This window comes from Scardinius erythrophthalmus (assembly GCF_964197995.2).
Source record: "Scardinius erythrophthalmus genome assembly, chromosome: 1".
NCBI lineage: Eukaryota > Metazoa > Chordata > Actinopteri > Cypriniformes > Leuciscidae > Scardinius > Scardinius erythrophthalmus.
Genome location: NC_138221.1, coordinates 5,966,851 through 5,994,631, shown reverse-complemented (window position 1 = coordinate 5,994,631; position 27,781 = coordinate 5,966,851). Strand labels below are relative to the sequence as shown.

The 27,781-nt window shown below is 38.4% G+C and overlaps 2 protein-coding genes and 1 long non-coding RNA gene across 5 annotated transcripts in view; 2 read left to right on the top strand and 1 right to left on the bottom strand.

Annotated features, from left to right (window-relative positions):
* Window positions 1–27,781, bottom strand: part of LOC308700356 — a 209,854-nt gene that overhangs the window by 155,817 nt on the left and 26,256 nt on the right. The gene's annotated exons all lie outside the window — the stretch shown is intronic.
* LOC308691654 (extracellular superoxide dismutase [Cu-Zn]-like) lies at window positions 3,093–6,730 on the top strand. Of its 2 annotated transcripts, none has more exons than XM_081367099.1 (2): window positions 3,093–3,286; window positions 5,947–6,730. In XM_081367099.1, the coding sequence occupies exon 2, from the start codon at window positions 5,962–5,964 to the stop codon at window positions 6,613–6,615; it is 654 nt and encodes a 217-aa protein (XP_081223225.1). In that variant the 5' UTR covers window positions 3,093–3,286; window positions 5,947–5,961; the 3' UTR covers window positions 6,616–6,730. The 2 variants fall into 2 exon arrangements, with proteins under 2 accessions (XP_081223225.1, XP_081223226.1); XM_081367100.1 differs by having other exon boundaries at window positions 3,093–3,291.
* Window positions 18,052–19,998, top strand: LOC308690227 (extracellular superoxide dismutase [Cu-Zn]-like). 2 transcript variants are annotated; one of them, XM_081364573.1, is made up of 2 exons: window positions 18,052–18,249; window positions 19,194–19,998. In XM_081364573.1, exon 2 carries the CDS (start codon window positions 19,209–19,211, stop codon window positions 19,860–19,862), a length of 654 nt encoding a protein of 217 aa, XP_081220699.1. In that variant the 5' UTR covers window positions 18,052–18,249; window positions 19,194–19,208; the 3' UTR covers window positions 19,863–19,998. The 2 variants fall into 2 exon arrangements, with proteins under 2 accessions (XP_081220699.1, XP_081220700.1); XM_081364574.1 differs by having other exon boundaries at window positions 18,056–18,254.

Below are 27,781 nucleotides of genomic sequence, written 5' to 3'. Positions count from 1 at the left end.
TTTATTGTTCAAGGTAGACATAACCTCTGACATAAGATTTTATTTTTGAAATTATAAGGTTTCTCACTAAATGTCAACAAATGGGTATATTATTCTGACAGTTTGTTACTACAGTTAACCGGGAATCAAAATGCAAAAAAATGTCTTGGTTTTCTTGTAAGGTGTTTAAAGCTAAAGTATGTAAGATTTTTGTAATAAAATTACCAAAAATCACTTGCAAAGTGTGATATATTTCCTGCAGTTGTGTACTTCCAGTATCCCAAAATTTCCCAAAGATTTTTAGTTTCAGAGAGATTCCAATTTTAAATCAAAGCTGCAAGCAGCATTTATTGGGGTTCAAGCATTTAAGGCCTTTAAGCACAAATGCATAAAAAGACATTAAGTTTTATTTGGCAACCATTTAACCACTGACGTCATACATGGAAAAGACCATTTCCAGCCAATTTAACATAGGAAATATATGGTTTTCAAAGCTTTTTTTAACAGTTATAGCGCCACCTATGGTCCGATCTCCATAAAATTTTACATGCTTGTTTACAATGTTATTTCACATATGCTCGCCAATTTTCATTAAGTTCTGAGTTTTTGTTTAGGATTTATAGGCTTTCGAGTGAATTTTGCCACGCCCATTTTCTAAATGACCGTGTTATAACCGTCCAAATGCAAAAGTTTTAGCACTTTGTGCTTTAACCCCTAATAATGGCTCGTCCATGTTCACTTGTCGCCTGTCAATGACATAATATCCGCGTTATCCCTGGTTTCCGCTCGTACTGCCATAGTAACCATGGCGACAACTGCGTTACGTCTAGCGGCACGCTCATGGAGTTGTTTCATTCAAACATTATGGACCATGGCAAGCAGACTTTGGGACAAAAGGAGAACTAAAACGAGGATCAATATCGGCGTGGTGTTTTCAAGATGCCGCAAACTTCGACTTGACAGAGACGTCTTGCATGTACTTTATTAGACAATTGAGCAAATGTTCAAAACCCGCATGGTGTTATCTGTTCTGACACACATTGTTAAAGCACACTTTTACACTGAATGTTTGCTGCTTCAATCCAGATAAGTCCAGATAGGCTATTGACTGTATGTAGGGTGACCACCCGTCCCGCATTGCGTTGTACTGCACAGCATTTTCACCCCTTGTCCTGCACGTCGCATATTGAGAAAATGTCCCGCATTTTCATCAGTCTGTCGGTTTTTAATAATCATATTAAGAAAACGTGCATGCTTTCTTTTGCCTTTTTAAGAAAGCATTTTCTTTATTATTTTTGCGGCATAGTTTTTCACCTATATTTAACAGCGCTTCCTCAGAAGTAGGCTACAAATACAACCGCCTTCTTTTAAATCCTATCCAATGGGATAAAAGTTCACAAACAAAACCAAAAAACTGTGGTGTTTAGCCTATAGGCATATACATATTACATGTGCTTGTTTTTATTTATGCTGTATTATAAAATACCCATATTATAACAAATAAATAAAATATATTTGGAAATTGCCCTTTAAAACGAAGGCTCAGTTTGTGGTTCACAATTATTTGACTAAAAACAACAAGAACAACAAAACAAAGACAAAGTCACTTATATTAAAACAGTTTTTTATTTATGTTTTTGTTAACAGAAGTTATCTTGCGCCTTTAATTTCCTCCGCTATCGTCCTGTCAATCATCTGTCTCATTCTCACGGGTCGCGGATATGATTACAGTTTCAGTAAAAATGTATTTCACCATCATCATCGGTAGCCACCCTCAGCCGATTGGCATTACAGTATTTGCAATCACCATCCCGTGGCAAAACGGAGCGTCTAAAAGAAAAGTTCTGACTGCTGATCTGAACATTGGTCAGTGAGCCTCTCCCGCTCGGCGCTGTCAAGCGCAACTTCACCACACACAGCTAAATAAAACAGGCTGGTGGCAGACTAATTATTAATATTTCTGATGTAAAGATTTCTGTGAAACGCGTAAAGTTGCACAGAAGAAAGCCCGGACCTGCCCTGTAGCCTACAGTTTAAGAATCTGTAGCCATAGTAAAGGACTATTATTTTGTTGAACAGACCCTGACCTGAGCGACAACTGATGACGTCACATGCTCATATTTGCTTGACCAATCGGCGGAAGGGGGCGTGTCAGGCCGCCCACATGTGGAAAACGAATTTTGAAGTCATTTATTCGTTTTTTGCATGGGAACTAAAAAACGAAAAATCAAGCCGAAATCTCGTTTTTTCGTTTTTTTTGAAAAAACGAAAAAACGAATAAAGGGGCCGTTTTCTCGTTTCTGCTTATTTCATTTCAAATTGGAAAACAAACTATCAAAACGTACACGGACCCGCCTCCCATGGCCGAAACTGGTATTACGACACCTGTCGGGCCGTGGCTATTAATGCTAATGCTAATTAAGGTAGATATCTCTGCAGCACTATAACTGGACATTTTTTTAATGACATCATCGCCCTTATTTCTTCTCATTCTTTTAATGCGTGTAGCTCATTTTTGGGATATTTTTACCTCAATTTTTACACATGGCACCTTTAAATAACAGTTTCAGGTTATGCTTTAGTGTTGGTAACATGTCCAACATTGTCCCACACAAACGTATAATCGTCCCACATTTGGTTTGTTTGATGTGGTCACCCTACTGTATAGGGTAAATTTAGTATAGGGTGAACTTTTTGAATCTTGCTCCTGACAAATAACCCAAATTACAAAAAAAGACTAAAACTAATAAAAACTAAACTAAAACTAAGCATTTTCAAAAAATAAAAAATAAACTAGCAAACCCACTTTAAAAACTAATTAAAACTAAACTGAATTTGAAAACAAAAAGTCAAAACGAAATAAAAATAAAAACTAATGAAAAATGCAAAACTATAATAACCCTGACATAGACGGATGTAGTGCTAACTGTGTTAAGAGTTTTGGAAAATTGTTAAAAGTATTGAAAAATCTGTCATAGCAATCGTAAAAAAAAAACTATAGCAGTACTTCTTTTAATAAACACAAAACACTGGAGAACACATTGTGCAATGCAAGACAAAGAACTGAATAAATTGAGTGCTATATATAAACAGGCAAACAAAGGGAGCTAAATGAAACACAGGTGAACTTAATTAGTGACTAACAGACTATCATGGTTAACTTGTAGCTCAACATGAGTTCCTATAAGAGCAACCAAAAGGAACATTCTCTCAACCCCAGGTCAGGACTGCACACGGATTAAGTGTTGTAGTATTTTTGTGACTGCAATATTCAGGCTCCACACGGATTGAGGACAACTTTTCAGCTGTACGGTAGTGCACCTTTGCTGTTTTAGGCTGGTTTTGTTTTTGTTTTCTCCATTCCATTTTCTCCATCAACTGACTTGATTTAGTACAACTAAAAAAAGTTTAAGCAAAAGTATAGATATTGTCTTTTATTTTACCTGTCCTTGTGAAAAATATCAGACATCAACTTTATATTTAATATTGAATAACATGTAGGCTACAACAGATCAAATTAAGTGTACTTTAAAGCTCAACAAAAAGATTTTCAAAACATAGGCCTAATGTACTTTAAAGAAACTCTTAGTTTGGCATTATTTTCTTTTTTTTTTAAGAGTACATGTACTTAATGTCACTCCTGCCAGCAGAAGCCCTATCATGGCCACCAGAGGGCACTTCTCCCTAGACCTTTTCAATTTCCATGAACCTTTGCCTGGACTCATTTTAGTGTGATTACATCCACCTGTATGTCATTGGTTTGTATCATAGGAACTTTGGCTGGCAGGTGTGACGCTTCTGAAAGTGTACGTGTGTACACTTAAGTGGCTTTTTATAATTCATCAGTGCTATTATCTGCTTATTATTATTATTATTATTATTATTATTATTATTATTATTATTATTATTGTACTTTCAAGATACTACAGGTACACATCCAATACCAATAAGCGCATTTTTTTAATTTTATTATTTTCACAAGGGTACATAGCAATTAAAAAATTATAGTTTTCTAGACAGCAACATGGTGTTGGCCCACATCTGGTACACCTGGATTACACACGGCCCAGATGTGGGCCAGATCTGGTTGCTGTCTGGGTTCTTGTATGGTTTTTCCGTTGCAAACTAATCTGGTTGTGCTATTTTTACATAATGCAACTTCCATTCTCAAAGCTCCCTGCAACAAAGCTTTGACCTTTTATCAAAAATATTCTGTTCTTAACCTGTTAAGCTGCAACCCCACTTTTGAAAAATCCCAAGAAATGACATACCCAAACTGAAACAGATACAGTTCATGAACCCTTTGTACTAAAAGCACAAGTATGATCTCATTTGAAAGCTGACACCTGGCAGTTTATTGTAATGTAGAATTAATTATTGTCATAATGACAAAAATTGTTATAAATAGCTTCAAAGTTTTGTAAAGTTATTAGAAATTATTTTTTATGAAACATCCTCATGAAAATAAAATTGAAGTTGGCCCTGGAGCAGTCTAGAAATGCACTACAGCTAAAGCCACATGTCTAAACATTTTATGTTTAAAATCTTAAGATAGTAAGTCCAAAACTCTGTATTTAGTGAAATGTTTTTCAAGACCATGTCATGTGACTTTATTTTGATTTGATGCTAAAATGCTACTGATATTTAGTGTCATCTTCTTACCATCTATGCAGTATATTGTCTTTATTGTTTTGTGGTGCAAACGAGCCCCATTCAGTCTCAGTCTCCCCCTGCACACATTCACACCTCTCCAGCCAGGTTATGGCTCTAAATATGCATTTCTTTTGTCTGCATTAGTTACTAACGACTGGCTATTCACATGCTATTCATATGGTTTCAGTCACTAATTTCTTTTCTCAAAGTTCACCCTTACATTCTAAACTGTTTTAAATGCATTTCTTGAATAAAGAAACATTTCAGTAAGCATTCAAAAAAATAATAAAAATATAACTTCTAGGTGGCAGGTGCACCTAGGGCTAGCTAGCATGTTAGCTTAGCACACCATCAATACACGACAATTTATGAGATTAAAACCATGTTTGTGCTTATAAACTTACTTTATAAAGCAAATCGAGTATTTTAAATAATTTTCTGTGATCTAATTTGGCTTCAGATAAAAAAAATCAGACAGAAAATATACTATTGTATACTGTTCTGCACAATGATAGTCTATATAGATTAGCATTACATTATAAATATAATCTATTATTATGGAAATACCTGGCATGGATTGAAAAACACAGGTAACTCAAATATCATAGCAAACATGTTTATTGTCTTCAAAACGACTGTATCTCCATGTTACAGCCATAGTTACAGCGCGATCTCTTGTTAGCTGTGTGTGTGTTCGAGGCTTCCTGGATTGTCACATGATTATGGCACTTCTTCATGTTCTAATACTGTGCACAGGGCGGCGAGGGCGCCCTCATGCTATTGGTATGAATTGAAAACGCATTAACAGAGTATACAAACGCTCATAATGATTACATCGACGCATTTGGGTATAAATTCAATAAATATTATTCCTGTCTATAGAAATCTGATGTAAACCTATGAGAATATATCAATATTTCTCCAAATCTGCACATTTTTTAGCTAAAAGCCCGGAAGGACGTTGTTTTGTGTATCGCTGTCATGACGACGGCACGGGAGTTTTTTTATGAATGAAAGCGGCTGACGCGCATAATTCATATCAAAGGTATCGACTCATTTTTTCATTTCATAACTCCTGACACAAATTAAGAAATAACTGTCGCTATAAGTTTCTCAGAATACAATAGTGGTCAAATTCTGAAACTTGAGTCTTATATCTTTGTAATGATGTATAGTTTGTCAAGGTATAACATTAAATCTGATAGTAACTTTGAACTATTTATAAAAAAAACCGCTTCAGTGCGCCGCGCTCTGGCAACGGTTAACAGGTTAAACCAAATGGCATGATTTCACTGAATCCACTTTTCATTGTAGGCTTTAAAGATCAACATGGAGAAAATCATCCTAATATTCCCTCTGATATTGCTGGTGCTGCATATACAAGGAGGAGAGTTCCACAAGGAGGAGTGTTTGCCTGCCGAAGCTCCACAGCCGGAAGTCGTGGAGTTCGACAACACCATCTATGCCACTTGTGAAGTAACTCCCAGCCCCAATTTGCCACGTAACCAGCCAAAGATCTTTGGGCAAATCCTCTTCAAGCAGGTCTTCCCCAATGGAGATTTAGAAGTGAAAATCAACATCCGTGGTTTGCCTGCCATCGATCGTCAAGAGCGTGCCATGCACATCCATCAGTATGGAGACCTCAGTCAAGGCAGCATCACTGTTGGTCCTCATTATAATCCAAACGGCGTTGACCACCCTCATCATCCTGGAGACCTGGGCAACTTTGCTTCCGAGAAAGGAGTTATAAGGCAGTTCCTGACGCTTCCAGACGCCAAGCTCTTTGGGCCTTATTCCATTCTGGGACGTGCGGTGGCGGTTCATGAGAAGGAGGATGATCTGGGAATGGGTTCAGATGAGGAGAGTAAACTCAGTGGGAATGCTGGACCGATAATTGCTCTCGGTGTGATTGGTATTACTACTCCAAGTCTGTGGCAGAAGACTGAAGTGCCCCCCAAGAAACCATGTGGAGGAAGGCACTGAGAGTCAAAGATGAGGGAGTCGGATATGGTGGAAGGGCAGATTCAAATGGGATAATCATGATTTTCCTTGTGTATTCTTTGTATGTGTCCTACATTAAAGTATATTTCAGAACCTGAACATTCCCATGTTTTTTTTCTTGGTCTTTTCAGAGACTTTTTGGCCAAAGCTTCCAATAGTAAATGCACTCTTAAAAAATAAATGTAGGGTGAATGCAGGCAAAGTGGGCCGTTTAGTTTGATTTACTGTGCTCAATGGGTTAACACTTTCAGAGCATGACAATGGCCTTTAATTAAAGATACACTATTTCTTTAAATGATACAATGGTTTAGGTTGATGCAATATGACACTGGAGGGTGTGGCTAGATCTCAAGGGAGGACACCTTTATTGTTCAAGGTAGACATAACCTCTGACATAAGATTTTATTTTTGAAATTATAAGGTTTCTCGCTAAATGTCAACAAATGGGTATATTATTCTGACAGTTTGTTACTACAGTTAACAGGGAATCAAAATGCAAAAAAAATCTTGGTTTTCTTGTAAGGTGTTTAAAGCTAGAATATGTATGATTTTTGTAATAAAATAACCAAAAATCACTTGCAAAGTGTGACATATTTCCTGCAGTTGTGCACTTCCAGTATCCCAAAAGTTCCCAAAGATTTTGATTTCAGAGAAATTCCAATTTTAAATCAAAGCTGCAAGCAGCATTTATCGGGATTTAAGGCCTTTAAGCACAAATGCAGAAAGACTAAGTTTTATTTGGCAACCATTTAACCACTGACGTCATACATGGAAAAAAACATTTCCAGCCAATTTAACATAGGAAATATATGGTTTTCAAAGCTTTTTTAACAGTTATAGTGCCACCTATTGTCCGATCTCCATAAAATTGTGCATGCTTGTTTACAATGTTATTTCACATATGCTCACCAATTTTCATTAAGTTCTGAGTTTTTGTTTAGGATTTACAGGCTTTCGAGTGAATTTTGCCATGCCCATTTTCTAAATGGCCGTGTTATAGCCGTCCAAATGCAAAAGTTTTAGCACTTCGTGCTTTAACCCCTAATAATGACTCGTCCATGTTCACTTGTTGCCTGTCAATGACATAATATCCGCGTTATCCCTGGTTTCTGCTCGTACTGCCATAGTAACCATGGCGACAACTGCGTTACGTCTAGCGGCACGCTCATGGAGTTGTTTCATTCAAACATTATGGACCATGGCAAGCAGACTTTGGGACAAAAGGAGAACTAAAACGAGGATCAATATCGGCGTGGTGTTTTCAAGATGCCGCAAACTTTGACTTGACAGAGACGTCTTGCATGTACTTTATTAGACAGTTGAGCAAATGTTCAAAACCCGCATGGTGTTATCTGTTCTGACAGACATTGTTAAAGCACACTTTTGTCACAGGCAGGGGGGGGGCGGGCGCTATCCGCCCCTCCCTAAATTGCATACCACCCTGAGGAGCAAGACCGTATTCCCACAAAGTCAGAACAGGACACAGAATAGCTTCAAACGTTTTTATATTTATTAACTGATTAAAAGAGTCTTTGAAGAGAGCAATTACTCCCAGGAGGAATCAACCAGCAGTTCCTCGTTCTCTACTCGGACACAGCTTTGGCAGGTTCTTCAAGCTTTAGCGGATTCTTCACTGGACTCAGACAGAAAGTAGAGGATACGTATAACTCACAGCATTAGCAGGTTCTTCACTGGACTCAGACAGAGAGTGGAGGGTACATATGACTCATAGCTTTAGCAGGTTCTTCACTGGACTCAGACAGAGAGTGTAGAATACGTACAACTCACAGCATTAGCAGGTTCTTCACTGGACTCAGACAGAGAGTGGAGGACACATATGACTCACAGCTTTAGCAGGTTCCTCACCGGACTCAGACAGAGAGTGGAGGGTACATATAACTCACAGCATTAGCAGGTTCTTCACTAGGTCACAGGAGGCTGTTTATCTGGAACTGTAGATGCAGACCAAATGATCCGAAACCGTCAAAGCACTCGTGCACACACATCAACCTTCCCAATGTGAACACTCTAAGAACAGGACACTTCAAATCAGCAAACTCACTGTGACCAAGGCAATTGAACTGTGTCCAAGCAAACATCTCCTTGAAGTTGGGCTGGGCTGGTTAGCTGCTGTGTTGAGAGAAGAAAAGCAGTACAACAGTAGGGTAGTAGAGCGGCAGAACAGTAGAGCAGTAAGGCAGACAGACTGAGGGAATCCCTCTTTGTTCCAACTGGCAGAGAAAACAGGATATATGAGCAAAGCTCACCATAGCGTACAGGTCAGGGGAGTCACAGACAGACGCACATCCCATCACATTGAACCACGAAGCAGGCACACACGCCTCTCAACCCGACAATCGGGGCCGTGTCCACGTGACAGCGGCAGCCGCAGTGATCGCGTCAGTTTCGCGTTACAAACGCGCTCGATCAAATCGTAGGCCCTTCCTGGGCGCCGGTCTCTCCCTCACCTCCGCCGCGTTCTCTCCCCGCATCTGCTGCACTCGTCTGCCCGAGCGCCCCTTCCTGGGCGCCGGTCTCTCCCTCACCTCCGCCGCGTTCTCTCCCCGCCTCTGCTGCGCCTTGAACTGTCGGCCACAATGAACATATAAAGCACTCCCGCCACACATGCGGGCCAATCGCCAGCATAGAATCTTCCTGCCGAACACCTGAAGCTGATTTATCTATTAGATCGCTAGATTGTCACTGTTTACATCCAGGCACAGGAAACAGCTATTTTGCTGGGTGTTACATTAAAAACACTCCTCGAGGGAAACCCTTTCCCTGGCGTGTGCGTTCCTCCCCCACTGAACATAGTCACCCCGTGACACTTTTACACAGAATGTTTGCTGCTTAAATCCAGATGAGTACGTTGTTAGGCTATTGACTGTATGTAGGGTGACCACCCGTCCCGCATTGCGTTGTACTGCACAGCATTTTCACCCCTTGTCCTGCACGTCGCATATTGAGTAAATGTCCCGCATTTTCATCAGTCTGTCGGTTTTTAATAATCATATTAAGAAAACGTGCATGCTTTCTTTTGCCTTTTTAAGAAAGCATTTTCTTTATTATTTTTGCGGCATAGTTTTTCACCTATATTTAACAGCGCTTCCTCAGAAGTAGGCTACAAATACAACCGCCTTCTTTTGAATCCTATCCAATGGTTGAAAGTAAAGGAGTAAACACGGTCACTAGTACGTTTTGACGGCTGTCAATCAAAATGTGGAGCGGTGATTCGTTCCATGTGTTCCCTGTCAGAAAACAAATGGATAATTCGATTTTAATTGGACTTGGTCAGAACTGTTTCAAAAATAGTTATCTGCATGATGCTGCTGCCTTTGGGCTCAGTGATGTTGAATTTAAATGACATGTCAAATTAAGACATGTAATGTTACATTGTGATATAATGGTGTTTTCTGGAAGGGACTAAAGAACAAAGCATTTTTATCAGCTGAAAGGCAGAATACAAATGTTTTTTTAATAAGTTAGATAAGCATTAAAGGTGCCATGTGTCATGTCTGGCAAAAAAAAAAAATCCAGTCATACTCCACATTCCATACCAGATAGGGGCAGTATACCTCCAGAAAGTGAATTGGTCTACTCTAGAGTAACAAACGAGAAACGGCATAGTCTCTATGCTCCACCCCTACCTACTTAGCTGCACATATACAAGTTAAAAAAGTCAAGTCAAGTCAAGTCAACTTTATTTATATAGCGCCTTTCACAATACAGATTGTATCAAAGCAGCTTCACAGTATTAAATAAAATAGTACATCAGTGTTTGTTTCTGGTGTAAAACATCCACGTTTGGTAATGCAGATCAATAGCACTGTTGAATCGATTAATCAATTTAAGTATCCCCAACTGAGCAAGCCAAAGGCAACAGTGGCAAGGAACCGAAAAACTCCATCAGGTGACCTAATGGAGAAAAAAAAAAACCTTGGGAGAACCCAGGCTCAGTCGGGGGCCAGTTCTCCTCTGGCGTTTATGAAGTAGAGACCGGATTTAACTGTAAGATTAAAATATTATATGAATGCCTGGCTGAAGAGATGCGTCTTTAATCTAGTTTTAAACTGGGAGAGCGAATCTGAGCAACGAACAGTATCAGGAAGGCTATTCCAGAGTTTTGGAGCTAAATGTGAAAATGATCTCCCTCCTTTGGTGGATCTGGATATCCTAGGTATGACCAAAAGCCTCGAATTTAGTGATCTTAAAGAGCGCGATGGATTATAGGGCGATAGAAGATCCGTTAAATAAACTGGAGCTAAGCCGTTTAGGGCTTTATAAGTCAGTAGCAATACCTTGTAATTAATACGGAACTTTATAGGTAACCAATGTAGTGATGATAAAATTGGTGTTATATGGTCAAACTTTCTTGATCTAGTAAGAACTCTAGCGGCGGCATTTTGGACTAACTGTAGCTTGTTTATTGAGGATGCAGGACAACCAGCGAATAAAGCATTACAGTAATCTAGTCTCGAGGTCATGAATGCATGAACTAACTTTTCTGCATCAGAAACTGATAGCATGTTACGTAACTTAGCAATATTTCTAAGGTGAAAAAAGGCTGTTTTTGTAACATATGAAATATGATTTTCAAAAAACAAGTTACAATCTAATATAACACCCAGGTCTTTTACTGTAGAGGATAAAGTAACAGGACACCCTACTATGTTAAAGTTGTATTGTGAGAGGTTTTGCGGGTGGTTTTTTGAACCGATAAGTATTACCTCTGTCTTATCTGGATTTAATAAAAGAAAATTGTGCGTCATCCAATCTTTTATATCTTTAACACACTCTGTCAATTTGGATAATTTAGCGTTTTCATCCGGCCGTGATGAAATATATAGTTGAGTGTCATCAGCATAACAATGGAAACTAATTCCATGTTTCCTTATAATATTTCCAAGTGGCAGCATATATATTGAGAATAATAGAGGGCCTAACACAGATCCTTGCGGCACTCCATAGTTTACTGGAGTTATGATCGATTTTTCTCCGTTTAAATAGACAAAATGGTAGCGGTCAGATAGGTATGATCTGAACCAGCTTAATGCTTGTCCTTGAACACCGGTATAGTTTTGTAGTCGATCTAAGAGTATTGTGTGATCTATAGTATCGAACGCAGCACTAAGATCAAGTAAAACTAGTATTGAGATACAGCCTTGGTCAGAAGCTAAGAGTAAATCATTTGTGATTTTAACAAGCGCAGTTTCAGTGCTATGATGCGGCCTGAACCCAGACTGAAACTTTTCATAGGTGTCATTTTCTTGCAAGAAAGAGCCCAGTTGGGCAGACACAACTTTTTCTAATATTTTGGACATAAAAGGAAGATTTGAAATGGGTCTATAATTTGCTAGGTTATTTGGGTCTAATTGTGGTTTCTTAATGAGAGGTTTTATAACTGCCAATTTAAATGTTCTTGGAACATGACCTAAAGATAAAGACGAGTTAATAATATTGAGGAGAGGCTCTTCCACTATAGGTAACACTTCTTTCAATAGTTTAGTTGGTATAGGATCTAGTAAACATGTTGTTGTTTTAAATGATAAGTTTATTTAACTCTTTTTGTTCTATAGTTGTAAAGCACTGTAATTGTTCTTGCGGGGTGATAATCGAGGCTGAATTATAAGGCGCGATTGAAGATTGAACGTTTACAATTGTGGATCTGATGTTTTCTATTTTCTCAGTGAAAAAATTCATGAAATCATTACTACTAAACTGTAACGGAATATTTTGTTCAGGTGACGCTTGTTTATTTGTTAGTCTAGCCACGGTGTTAAATAAGAACCTAGGATTGTTTTGGTTATTTTCTATTAGTTTGCGGAGGTGCTCAGCCCTGGCCGCTTTTAGGGCCTTTTTATAGCGTGACGTACTGTCTTTCCAAGCGATTCTAAAAACCTCTAAATTAGTTTGTTTCCATTTACGCTCTAAATTACGGGTTTCTCTCTTTAGAACACGAGTAGTATTGTTGTACCATGGTGCTTTAATTTTCTCTCTGACCTTTTTTAGTCTCATAGGTGCAATAATATCCAATTTTCCAGAGAGAATGGTGCTCATAGTGCTGGTTAGTTCGTCTAGTTCATCTGTTTGTTTAGGTTCAGGCAGCAGCTGAGACAGATCCGATAAGCAATTTGAAAAATTATCTATGGTGGATGGAAGGATTGTTCTGCCTAATCGATAACGCGGCGCAGCATGATATATTACCGGGGTACGTAATATGCAAGTTACCATGTAATGGTCAGTTACATCATCACTTTGCGGAATGATATCTATATCGGTTGGATCGGTTCCATGTGATATAATTAAATCGAGTGTATGATTAAAACGATGAGTTGGTCCGGTAACGTTTTGCTTAACCCCAAAGGAGTTTAATAAGTCTATAAACGCAGCCCCTAACGTATCATTTTGATTATCTACGTGTATGTTAAAATCTCCAGCAATTAATATTTTATCGACATTGACCAATAGATCTGAGAGAAAATTTGCAAATTCTTTTAGGAAATCAGCGTAAGGCCCTGGTGGTCTATATACGGTAGCCAAGGCTAAAGATAATAGGGATGTTTTTCTATCATCTAAGAGCATAACATTTAGTACAAGTACTTCAAATGAAATAAACTTATAACCCGTTTTCTGAGTAACATTGAGAATATCTCTATAGATAGTTGCAATACCGCCGCCACGACCAATCAGACGGGGCTCGTGCTTATAGGAGTATCCTGATGGAGTAGACTCATTTAGACCGAAATAATCATTTGGTTTAAGCCAGGTTTCAGTAAGGCAAAGTACATCTAAGTTATTATCTGTGACTATTTCATTTACAATAACTGCCTTAGGTGTGAGTGATCTAATGTTTAAAAGACCTAGCTTTAGAAATTGTTTTTGTTTACTAATAGCAACATTTTCTGTTTTAATAACAATTAGATTTTTCCTAGATCCTGCAGTAGATTTATTATTTGATCGCACTAAACGAGGAATAGACACAGTTTCTATGCAATGTTCTACACTAGTATTTATATCAGTTAATTTGGTGCAGCAGAGACTATGATTTGGACTTTTGGTTACTAGTCAAAAGGTATTTAACATTTTGGAGATGTTTCTGCTCATTGCACCATGACATTAACCATTCATTTAGCGCAAATAATCTACTAAACTTGTCATGTCCTAGACGGTACGTGGGAAGCGGTCCTGACACAATGATCGTTATATCAGGCGATGTGCTGCGTACCGTATCGATCAGATTCCTGAAGTCTTTCTTCAGAACCTCCGTCTGGCGCAGCCTGATGTCGTTCACTCCCGCGTGCAATACCAAAGTTCCGACGCGCTCGTTATCGTTCAGAATCTCGGGAACGCGAGCAGCGATTTCAGAAACACGAGCACCAGGAAAGCAGTGACTGTGCACCTTATTTTTACCTGATGTAGCGTGGACGTGCCGAACAATGGAATCACCGATGATCACAGCATCGCATTCTGTTTCGCGAAGAGCGGAGAAGCGGTTTTGTGTGGATAACTCGAAAACCGGGAGGGTCGGAGAGGGTCTTGGTCTAGTCCTGACTCGCGTCTTCCGCTGCGGAAATATCCAGGCTTCGTGGTGGCGTGTTGGAGCCGGAGTGAACGAGACCATGGCTGATCGCGACCTTGGCGCTTGGGACCGATGCCGAGTAACGCACGGAGTAGACGAGGTCGGAGTCAGCGGGTTAGTAACATTAATCTCTGATTTGTGAGCATCAGCGCGTGATGTTTCAAGAGCCAAACGCCGGTCTCTCAGCTCGGCCTGTCTCACTAAAAGGTCGTGGATCTGTTTCTCAACAGCTTCCAGCTCAGACTGTACCGCGTGCAGCTCAAATGTGTCCTCACCTGCACCAAAAGGTAGACTACATACATCTGATATATTCGCCATTTTAACAGATGGACAGTAAGTTAGCAACGACACTACCAGTGATGTTATCAATTAATACTAATTTCTGACAAGCGTCTTAGATATAATCCGTCTTTTAAGTGGTACGGGTGTAGAGTAGACGCACGATAGGTGAAAAATGTTTGTGAGTTTTGAGAAGACGCGTTCAGCCGTGATCCCCGGGAGTAACCTATAAGAGTATCCAGCGTTGGATCACTAACAGGCTTGAGACACGTCTGCTCAACAGTCCGCGTTGTAACTATGAGGTTTGAGCAGTAGTGCTTCTCAGTGAGGAAAAGTAGAAAATGTTTGTTGTAAGTAAGTTTAAAGAGTAAAATCAAGAATTATAAATCAAATCGATAGAGCTCCAAAGACAACAACGCGTTCAGACGCGACGCATGCGCATTCGACAACAGGAAGCCCTGTTGTCGGGGACAACATCTATTTAGAGTGTTACGTATGCTGCCCGCCTGAAGCTAATTTAGCAGCATATATCAAGTTTGATTTTCATTAGCAATACCACTTCTAGCTAAGTTATCATTAGTCACCAAAAAACATTCAGTCTCATTACACCTTGCAATGTTTTCCGTTACGTTTCGTGCGTCCAGGGTGTGTAAAGCAGAAGCAGCCTGGCCAGCGGCGGAGTATGCGCGATCCGTGAGTGCTGAAGACATTCTGCACGGCTTTGATGGGTGCGCAGGAGGACACAAATGGGCGGCGACAGCTTCTTCCAGTGGCGGGAGCTTTTTCCTCAGCGCCGTCAACAGATAGAGCATTACTAAAACTTTATACCCTGTCGGGCCGTGGCTATTAATGCTAATGCTAATTAAAGGGACAATAAGTAACTTTTTAGGTATTTTATTATCTAAAATCAATATTTTTATTCATAAATATGTCCTCAATGGTGTCCAAATACCTCTGCCAATGATCTGACTTATCCTCGTAAACGAAGAATTTATTATCTTTATATACATAGGACGGGTAGGTCCACAGAGGCTTCCATGTAGTTCCGCCATCTTGAAAAACTATAATAGCAGAGAGGGACAAAAAGTACTAGGCCAACGCGTTTCCACAACGCGTTTTCGTTCAGAGCCCGCGTCAAGTGACTGAAACCAGCAGAAACGGAGCAGAGCAGTGAGAGGCGCTTTTGTCACTGCCCCGGCAAGTTTAAAAGGCTGCACTGCACGGTTAAGTCAAAGGATAACGAGTCCTCTTAGTCGAAAAACTCCACAATAAGACCGTAAAAGGAAACGTGATCGGAGATTACAAAAACAAGGGTTATTAGCTATAATGTCGGGATAGCTAATGCAGGAGAAAGCTTTCAAAAGAGACGCTGAAGTTGCCTGCTTTCTTATCGACAGGTAAGTCAATGTTAAGGTCTTAATTACAGGCTTTTTATTTTTTTATTAGCCTATATAGACCAGCGTTTCCCAGCGGGAAACTGTGTAAAAAAAACAAATCTTTACCATCAATCTCGGATCGTCGGAAGTCTCTAATAACAACAAATAATGCGCACAAATTTATAATACAAATGCAAATCATAAGTTTTTGGCGTTGAATTGCGGAGGTTGCGCTTGCATGTGATTTTATTCCCGTGCCTCATTCCCAGTGCGTCCACATAAAGCTGCCTATTTTTCATTGATGCGCTTACAGTCAAATACACACGAATTGTCACAACGTCCGTCTTGCCGCGTATTCACATCGGTTGTGCTGCTGTCAACGCAACGCGTGCGATTAATATTTTTCAATTTAACACGTTAAAAATATTTAACGCAATTAAAGCAGCATTTTTTTCTGTCATCCTTTGGCTAGCGTTACATTATATAATCACGTTCTTCTTCATGCAAATGCTTCTAACCATGCAAGCGAGAAAATACAAAAGAGAATGCGCTGTCCTGTGATGCTGACACGACGCGCGCCAGACTCGACTTCTCTTTCGCGCTTTCGCTTTGAGTATCCTCATGAGAGCAGTCTTAAATTAGTTAAATAAAGTCTTAAATGAACGTTAAGAGTTGTGAGAAAATGGGACGCTTGTGGGATCCACATGTGACAGTGCAGCAGTGACATCAGAATCAAATAACACTTCATTCATAAAAAGATGCCATTAAACAATTATTTGAAATATACTGTCTTTATGATGTTTCTACATTAATTTGGAGATTTACTGTGAAATTATTAGGCTACATAAAATATAGTAAAAACAAGCTATCTTGTGCAATTATAACAAAATTATATATTATATAAAATTAAAAATGTTTAATTCATTCATTCATTTGTAACATGCATGAACGAAGAAAAAAAAAGGAACAGGAAGAAGAAAATCTTATGGTAGCCTACCTGTCATTTATTTGTGCACATCAAAAAAAAAATAAAAAAAAATAAAAAAACCAGCACATTTCAAAGTATAGTATCAAAGTAGTATCGTGACAACACTAGTGTAGGGTGCCACACATTTTTTTTTAAATTTCAAAGGGTGCCTTGACTGAAAAAAGGTTGGGAAACACTGATATAGACAGTAGAACATAGTTAAAAGTTAAACAGGCTCTTTGATGAATAGCAGCTATTGAGTAAAGTAGAGATGGTCCTATAAACAAGGTTGTAAGTTTTGTTTGTTCAAAACTGTAACATTCGTTTGTTCGTTGTGTCAAGTTGTAGTTTGTTTGAAATAACAAACCAGTTCACCAGAAGGAAAACTCGACGAGGTGCTATTAGAAGACATCCTGTCAAAGCTTTTTGTTACATATCGCTTACCGTAGATGCAACGCGCATTTGAAAACGCTAGGCGCTGGAGAGCAAAATTAGTTTGATTGCAAAATACAAATTCACCACTAGATGGGAGTAATTCTTACTTACTGCCCCTTTAAGGTAGATATCTCTGCTGCACTATAACTGGACATTTTTTTAATGACATCATCGCCCTTATTTCTTCTCATTCTTTTAATGCGTGTAGCTCATTTTTGGGATATTTTTACCTCAATTTTTACACATGGCACCTTTAAATAACAGTTTCAGGTTATGCTTTAGTGTTGGTAACATGTCCAACATTGTCCCACACAAACGTATAATCGTCCCACATTTGGTTTGTTTGATGGTGGTCACCCTACAGTATAGGGTAAATTTAGTATAGGGTGAACTTTTTGAATCTTGCTCCTGACAAATAACCCAAATTACAAAAAAAGACTAAAACTAATAAAAACTAAACTAAAACTAAGCATTTTCAAAAAATAAACTAGCAAACCCACTTTAAAAACTAATTAAAACTAAACTGAATTTGAAAACAAAAAGTCAAAACGAAATAAAAATAAAAACTAATGAAAAATGCAAAACTATAATAACCCTGACATAGACGGATGTAGTGCTAACTGTGTTAAGAGTTTTGGAAAATCTGTCATAGCAATCGTAAAAAAAAACTATAGCAGTACTTCTTTTAATAAACACAAAACACTGGAGAACACATTGTGCAATGCAAGACAAAGAACTGAATAAATTGAGTGCTATATATAAACAGGCAAACAAAGGGAGCTAAATGAAACACAGGTGAACTTAATTAGTGACTAACAGACTATCATGGTTAACTTGTAGCTCAACATGAGTTCCTATAAGAGCAACCAAAAGGAACATTCTCTCAACCCCAGGTCAGGACTGCACACGGATTAAGTGTTGTAGTATTTTTGTGACTGCAATATTCAGGCTCCACACGGATTGAGGACAACTTTTCAGCTGTACGGTAGTGCACCTTTGCTGTTTTAGGCTTGTTTTGTTTTTGTTTTCTCCATTCCATTTTCTCCATCAACTGACTTGATTTAGTACAACTAAAAAAAGTTTAAGCAAAAGTAAAGATATTGTCTTCTATTTTACCTGTCCTTGTGAAAAATATCAGACATCAACTTTATATTTAATATTGAATAACATGTAGGCTACAACAGATCAAATTAAGTGTACTTTAAAGCTCAACAAAAAGATTTTCAAAACATAGGCCAAATGTACTTTAAAGAAACTCTTAGTTTGGCATTATTTTCTTTTTTTTTAAGAGTACATGTACTTAATGTCACTCCTGCCAGCAGAAGCCCTATCATGGCCACCAGAGGGCACTTCTCCCTAGACCTTTTCAATTTCCATGAACCTTTGCCTGGACTCATTTTAGTGTGATTACATCCACCTGTATGTCATTGGTTTGTATCATAGGAACTTTGGCTGGCAGGTGTGACGCTTCTGAAAGTGTACGTGTGTACACTTAAGTGGCTTTTTATAATTCATCAGTGCTATTATCTGCTTATTATTATTATTATTATTATTATTATTATTATTATTATTGTACTTTCAAGATACTACAGGTACACATCCAATACCAATAAGCGCATTTTTTTATTTTATTATTTTCACAAGGGTACATAGCAATTAAAAAAATTATAGTTTTCTAGACAGCAACATGGTGTTGGCCCACATCTGGTACACCTGGATTACACACGGCCCAGATGTGGGCCAGATCTGGTTGCTGTCTGGGTTCTTGTATGGTTTTCCGTTGCAAACTAATCTGGTTGTGCTATTTTACCTAATGCAACTTCCATTCTCAAAGCTCCCTGCAACAAAGCTTTGACCTTTTATCAAAAATATTCCGTTCTTAAACCAAATGGCATGATTTCACTGAATCCACTTTTCATTGTAGGCTTTAAAGACCAACATGGAGAAAATCATCCTAATATTCCCTCTGATATTGCTGGTGCTGCATATACAAGGAGGAGAGTTCCACAAGGAGGAGTGTTTGCCTGCCGAAGCTCCACAGCCGGAAGTCGTGGAGTTCGACAACACCATCTATGCCACTTGTGAAGTAACTCCCAGCCCCAATTTGCCACGTAACCAGCCAAAGATCTGTGGGCAAATCCTCTTCAAGCAGGTCTTCCCCAATGGAGATTTAGAAGTGAAAATCAACCTCCGTGGTTTGCCTGCCATCGATCGTCAAGAGCGTGCCATGCACATCCATCAGTATGGAGACCTCAGTCAAGGCAGCATCACTGTTGGTCCTCATTATAATCCAAACGGCGTTGACCACCCTCATCATCCTGGAGACCTGGGCAACTTTGCTTCCGAGAAAGGAGTTATAAGGCAGTTCCTGACGCTTCCAGACGCCAAGCTCTTTGGGCCTTATTCCATTCTGGGACGTGCGGTGGCGGTTCATGAGAAGGAGGATGATCTGGGAATGGGTTCAGATGAGGAGAGTAAACTCAGTGGGAATGCTGGACCGATAATTGCTCTCGGTGTGATTGGTATTACTACTCCAAGTCTGTGGCAGAAGACTGAAGTGCCCCCCAAGAAACCATGTGGAGGAAGGCACTGAGAGTCAAAGATGAGGGAGTCGGATATGGTGGAAGGGCAGATTCAAATGGGATAATCATGATTTTCCTTGTGTATTCTTTGTATGTGTCCTACATTAAAGTATATTTCAGAACCTGAACATTCCCATGTTTTTTTTCTTGGTCTTTTCAGAGGCTTTTTGGCCAAAGCTTCCAATAGTAAATGCACTCTTAAAAATAAATGTAGGGTGAATGCAGGCAAAGTGGGCCGTTTAGTTTGATTTACTGTGCTCAATGGGTTAACACTTTCTGAGCACGACAATGGTCTTTAATTAAAGATACACTATTTCTTTAAATGATACAATGGTTTAGGTTGATGCAATATGACACTGGAGGGTGTGGCTAGATCTCAAGGGAGGACACCTTTATTGTTCAAGGTAGACATAACCTCTGACATAAGATTTTATTTCTGAAATAAGGTTTCTCGCTAAATGTCAACAAATGGGTATATTATTCTGACAGTTTGTTAGTACAGTTAACAGGGAATCAAAATGCAAAAAAATGTCTTGGTTTTCTTGTAAGGTGTTTAAAGCAAGAATATGTAAGATTTTTGTAATAAAATGACCAAAAATCACTTGCAAAGTGTGATATATTTCCTGCAGTTGTGTACTTCCAGTATCCCAAAAGTTCCCAAAGATTTTTAATTTCAGAGAGATTCCAATTTTAAATCAAAGCTGCAAGCAGCATTTATCGGGGTTCAAGCATTTAAGGCCTTTAAGCACAAATGCATAAAAAGACATTAAGTTTTATTTGGCAACCATTTAACCACTGACGTCATGCATGGAAAAGACCATTTCCAGCCAATTTAACATAGGAAATATATGGTTTTCAAAGCTTTTTTAACAGTTATAGCGCCACCTATGGTCCGATCTCCATAAAATTGTGCATGCTTGTTTACAATGTTATTTCACATATGCTCACCAATTTTCGTTAAGTTCTGAGTTTTCGTTTAGGATTTATAGGCTTTCGAGTGAATTTTGCCACGCCCATTTTTTAAATGACCCTGTTGTAGCCGTCCAAATGTAAAAGTTCAAAAGTTTTAGCACTTTGTGCTTGAACCCCTAAAAATGGCTCGTCCATGTTCACTTTCGCTCAAACATTATGGACCATGGCAAGCAGACTTTGGGACAAAAGGAGAACTAAAACGAGGATCAATATCGGCGTGGTGTTTTGGAAATGCCACAAACTTCGACTTGACAGAGGCGTCTTGCATGTACTTTATTAGACAGCTGAGCAAATGTACATATTAGACAGCTGAGCAAATGTACATAAAACTAATCAATGTTATATAGCTCAACATGATGAAATGTTAGAATATGATCAGTATGTTATTCTAATGTTCATCTAGCTTACTGCTAGTATCATACAGACAAACAAACGCATAGAATAACATTATAACTTTCAACACACTCAAATGCAGTTTAGTGTGATAGTGTAGACCAAGGCTGCGTCCGAAACCGCATACTTCCCTACTATTTAGTAAGGGAAAAAGAGTAGGCGAGCGAAAAATTATGTTCGAATCCAAAAGAGTAGGCGAGAATTACCTGGGTGACGTACTAATTATCGCGAGATTCGGACTTAAGTGCGTTCGAATATGCCTACTTTCCTACTATATAGTAGGCGAAAACAGTACGTGAAGGAAGCAGTACGTTCGAAACATCAGTATTTACAAAAGAGTAGGCGAGCAGTTCCCGGATGGCTTACTGCTTCCGGCCAGATTTTTGAGTGCTCGACCGATGAATACTCTTCTATCCCAGAAGGCCACGCGAGAGGATACGTCATTATTAAACATCGCAGAGATCGGCGACGCGGGTGCTTTCAAATGTGAGTAAACACGGTTCCTTGTGTTAAAATTGCAAGTGTTGAACTACTGTAGAGTAAACTGTTGAATTGTTGAAGGTGTAAAAACGTTACACAGTGTAGTATAGTTGTGATTTTGCTGTAAAAACACGTTTTATTATGTATAACGTTAGCTAACCAGAGGGGAGCTCCAGTAAGGACACGTAAGTTAACGTTACGTCTCTAAAGTGGATTTACATAAACCATATACATATTAAAGACGCTTATTTTAAATGTCTATTTACATCTGACAGGAAAATCTTAAGTATTGCAGAAGAGCACATCACAACATGAAATAGACATCTGAGTGATGAATGTGTGCTATTATGTAGAACAAATCTATAAAGTAACTAAACATAAGTTATCTATTTTATTTGTCCATTAGTACTGTTGATAAATTGAGGAACATTTATGTTGGATAAAAAGTTAAAACAAGCTCATAAATCACAGAGGTAATGTGAATCTTGTCTGGATGTTACAGGGTCAGATGAACAGATGTGTTTTTATCCGGTGGAGAGTGGCTCATGAAGCTGAATGCTGCCATCAAAGGCTTTGAGTGAGTATACCACAGAAATGAATAACAACAACTAATTATTGTAATTTCAAACAGAGCTATTACAGCACTTTTCTGATTCTTGATTTCTGTGCATTAGCTGCACAGCTTTTGTGGTGGAGCAGGACCTGCAAGGGAAGATGATGGCGGCATTTGTGAAAAAAGCGGTTTTGTCTTCTAAATAATACTGAAATCATATGACATTGTGTGGTTAAAATGACTGCTTTTGTGTTATGTTTGTGCATTTTGTAGGATCTGAAATGTCAGTAGGCTGGTGTGAGGCGCTGAGGATGAGGAGACCAGAGCTGAATCCTGGAGATGGTGCCATGGATGAGTCCCTCCATCACTCCACCTGCCCTTACGAGACCCTGCATCACTCCACCTGCCCTTATTGCTTCAGATTGTGAAGCACAACACAACACGCAACAACCTCAGCGCCTTCAGCCTACATACATGATTGTAGTTTGAATAAAGCTTTGTTTCATGTGTTGACTTGTATATGCATTTGTTTATTGTGTGATGGTGACTTTCATTCATTCTTTTATTAATATTTCTCATTGTTGTCAGTAAATACAATATAATTATTTAATTAATGTTTTATTTAATTGTTTGAATGAAAATGTAGATATGTTCATTATATACACATGTAGAGTGTATTCAATCCTGCATAGTTATGTCATATGACATACATTACATTTTGTTTGTTTTATTGAATTGAATATAATTTTCAGTAAAAAGTAATATAATTAAGTATTGGTCAGCATTTATCGTTGTTATTATTGTATGTTTTGGGGTGGGATAGCAATGCAATTCATTCTGGGGTAATATTAATTTTTAATATTAATGATACTTAAATTTTTTGAGTATAAAATCAACAGTTTTCTCCAAAGGCGAATCTTCGCACAGCTGCCCTTTGTGCAGACGTTACAAACGCTGAGGAAAACCGTTCTAGGTAGGGCTGTTGAGTTACTGATGTTATGAGGTATATATATATATATATATATATATATATATATATATATATATATATATATATATATATATATCATAGGTTTGCATACATAATATGAGATTTTTTACACAGGAAAAAAGAACCTAGTACAAGGTTGAATATCTTAATATATTTTCTTAATTCATTATAATACATTTAAAAAAATGCATTTTTTAATTTAATTTTTTTTATTTATAGGCCTAGGCCTGAGGGATGAAATGAGAGTTAAATTCAACAAGAAAAAGAGGAAAACATAAAGCAGTAAGCCACTTTTGCTTGTGGATAAAAATGTTTGGATATAAAATAAAGAAATTAACAACATATTCAAGAGATGACAATTTTGGGTTTTCGTAATAAAAATAAATAATATCGTTAAGGATAAAACGGTGGGTCACATTAGTAGGGTTAAATATAAGAACTTTATCAACCCTAAATATATTTACAAAATAAATGGGCAGCAGTTTCTTCAAAAAGACCACAAAATGAGCAAGTTTAATCAATATCAAGATATTTACAGATAGATTAATTAAACGTATCGTTCAAATCTTTTAAGTTGTTGCGCGCGTGATAATGCGTCGTAGGTCACATGATAATGTCAACATGGCAGATGTCCGGTTCGCATTCATACTCAACGAGATCTGGCTATAAAGTACCTACTCTTTTAGCGCTAGTTAAGTAAGTACTCATTGAAATTAAGTACCTACTCATTGAGTATGCGGTTTCGGACCCAGCCCAAGTGAAACAGCTCTGCGTTACCTCACAAGTTTAATTCACCAAATAAACTGACTTGTTAACCCTTTTCCACCAAGGCAGTGCTGGTGCTGGTTCAGAGCTAGAGCCTAGTTTCAAATGGGTTCTTTGTTTTTCGACACCCAGAGCACCAGCTCTGAACCAGGAAAAGTGGTTCTTAAGTAGCACCAAAACATTGCTGGTCTAGAAGTAAGAACCGCTTGCGTCAGGGCCTGGGGACGGGGTTACCGTGACCAACAAGACGAACAGAAACTTGTGACCGCCATTTCTCAAATAGCAGCTAATCGAGCTAATAACAGCTTGATTGTAATCTCCGTCTATGCAAGTTATGGTCGAGCTGCACGAACACGTTGGATTCGCCGTGTTTGGATGCCGATGTAGGTTCACAAAGCCATGAGCATCAATAGTAACGCAACGACCTCCATTGTTGATGGAAGGCTTGTTCGAGATGCATCGGAGCGGCACGGACCAATCGGAGCTGCGGGAGTGTTTGGAGAGCATACGAGTCCTTGTGCTTTTGGATTGCTTTCGCCGTGCTTTGATGTCATGAGCCGATCGGTCTGCGAGAAGCCGAACCATCTCGAACAAGCCTGGTGTGTTTGTGTTTGGCGCTGCCACGCTAGCATTGCTGGGCAACATGAGATGTATACAGTGACCTTGTGTTTGGCAAACCGGATCTTAGAGAGCTCGTCAGATGAACCAACTCCGGACTGGCAATACTGTAGCTCTGGCTCTGAACTGGCACCTGGTTCATGCTGGTGGAAAAGGGGTATTTGTGAGTATTAATTCAACACTTGCGGGTAGATCAGTAGAATGAAATGTCCTTATTCCTTTATATCCGCAGGACTCGCATGTGGCTCTGATATCTGTCTCTCATTGGCAATGACGACAAGTTCCATAATTCCGCTTATGCGTCATCAACCTACACCTTTGTTATTGTAAGAAGTTAGGAAGCCTGGTTAGTACCTGGATGGGAGACCTCCTGAGAAAACCAGGTTGCTGCTGGAAGAGGTGTTAGTGAGGCCAGCAGGGGGTGCTCACCCGTGGTCTATGTGGGTCTTAGCGCCCCAGTGTAGTGATCGGGACACTATACTGTCAAAGAGCACCATCCTTCCAATGAGACGTTAAACCGAGGTCCTGACTCTCTGTGGTCATTAAAAGTCCTAGGATGTCCTTCGAAAAAGAGTAGGGGTGTAACCCCGGCATCCTGGCCAAATTCGCCCCTTGGCCTCTGTCCATCACGGCCTCCTAATCATCCCCATATACTGATTGGCTTCATCACTGTCTCCTCTCCACCATTAAGCTGGTGTGTGGTGGGCGTTCTGGCCCAATATGGATGCTGCACATTGGTGGTGGTTGAGGATATCCCCCCTTCCATGTAAAGCGCTTTGAGTACCCAGAAAAGCACTATATAAATGTAACGAATTATTATTATTATTATTAAAATGTAGATGCAGAATATAACGCTTTAAAATATGGACACAATTTAAGTTCATCTACAGAGAAAACAGACAGAAAAAGTTTTACAATATGGTTACCATTTAAAATGTTCCTCTTATTGAATTTTTGTTAGCCTATTTGTTGTTGCATGTGTTGTAGTTCCATTTGTAATATGTTGTAGAGTTCATTAAGATATCTGAAATTCAAATTTCATTTCATTCAATCTACTAAAAGGGGATTTTAACATCGATGCCATAGAAGAATCATTCCCTCAGAAATTTGTACTTCTGCCTTCAAAGACAAGTACAGTTTTTTCAGTACTTTTAACAACTTTCCTAAACTCTTAACACACCAACACACCTACTACACACAATTGGCAAAACAGTTAATTTCATGCTCAAAATCACACACTGTAAACTAAACTCCAACACTAATTTTCTAAATACAATAATACACTATGCCTACCAGAACACTGCAAACATGTCTCAAAATCAAATCATTTTTTAAAACACTAACATATGTAACATAGCTGTCCAACAGGAAGATTTAGTCAATCATAGCACAATGTCATAAAAACACTAACATCAGATGGAATTACAGAAACTGCATTATTGTATACGTGTCAGGTATGCCCTTATACAACAGACAGTATATTGTATTGATCATAGATTGTGTTTTGCACTGCAGTTTCTTTTGAAGCCTCTCTACATTTTTGTTTTGTTGGGTTTACTGTAGGTCTTTTGCTGCAGAAATTCAATAAAAAAAGACCCATCTCAGAGTGCTTTATAGAATGTACGTTTACAGTATACACCATATGGTCATGCCATTGAAAGAAACTTAACACCTGAGTGTGTTTCCTAGATGGGAATCAGCTGTGATTTATATTATTGCATAATTGTTTCTCAGTAACAATAGGATAAAATACAGGGGATATATTTGTGTTTCAATTCACAATATAAACAGCTGTTTACCTTGACTTTAGCCTGTAAGGTTCAGAACATGGTGTTATCTGTTCTGACACACATTGTTTAAAGCATCGGTAAATTTGGCAGTAAAAATCCATTGTTTTGGTCTTGTTTGAGCTTGTGTGTAAAAGAAGTTCAAGCATTTTAAATTTGTGTTAATTGTATGCATTTTGTGTTAAAGCAACAAGAAATGTGTTAATAGTATAGCTTACATACTAACTAACTAACCGTGTTAAGAGTTTTGGAAAATTGTTAAAAGTATTGAAAAATCTGTCATAGCAATCGTAAAAAAAAAACTATAGCAGTACTTCTTTTAATAAACACAAAACACTGGAGAACACATTGTGCAATGCAAGACAAAGAACTGAATAAACTGAGTGCTATATATAAACAGGCAAACAAAGGGAGCTAAATGAAACACAGGTGAACTTAATGAGTGACTAACAGACTATTATGGTTAACTTGTAGCTCAACATGAGTTCCTATAAGAGCAGCCAAAAGGAACATTCTCTCAACCCTACTGGAGACACCTTAGATGCAGATTTTAGTATTTATGAATTAAAGATGGCTTTAGGAGGAGTCAAACATACATCTCCTGGAAGAGATGATATTTGTTATGCAATGATACAACATTTATCAGATAGATCATTGAAAGTGGTTCTAAATTTATTCAATAAGATCTGGAATGCAGGAAAGCTTCCTTCTTCATGGAAGCATGGAATAATAATACCAATAGGCAAACCTGGAAAGGACAAATCCAATCCAATTAATTATAGGCCAATTGCATTAACTTCTAATTTATGTAAATTGATGGAAAAAATGATTGTACGTAGACTAAATTATATATTGGAAGTTAAAGGATTTATGTCACCATACCAAAGTGGATTCAGGGCAGGTTGGAATTCTATGGACGCTGTGTTAAGCCTAGAAGCAGATATCAGGAAAGCGCAGGCTAATAAAGAAGTAATGGTAGGGGTGTTATTCGACATAGAGAAAGCTTATGATATGCTTTGGAAAGAGGGACTATTAATAAAAATTAAATGTATGGGAATTGGAGGAAAGATGTATAATTGGATTATGGATTTTCTTCTTGAAAGAACAATTCAAGTTAGGATAGGAGTAGAGTATTCAGAGACATACAAGATAGAGAACGGAACTCCTCAAGGAAGTGTATGCAGCCCAGTTTTATTTAATATTATGATAAATGATGTTTTTTGTAATTTAAAAGGTGATGTAGGAAAAGCATTATTTGCGGATGACGGGGCAATTTGGAAAAGAGGAAGTAATATTGCACGTGTAACACAAAGTATTCAAAAAGCAGTAGATGAAGTGGAGGGGTGGGCAAATAATTGGAGCTTTAGATTA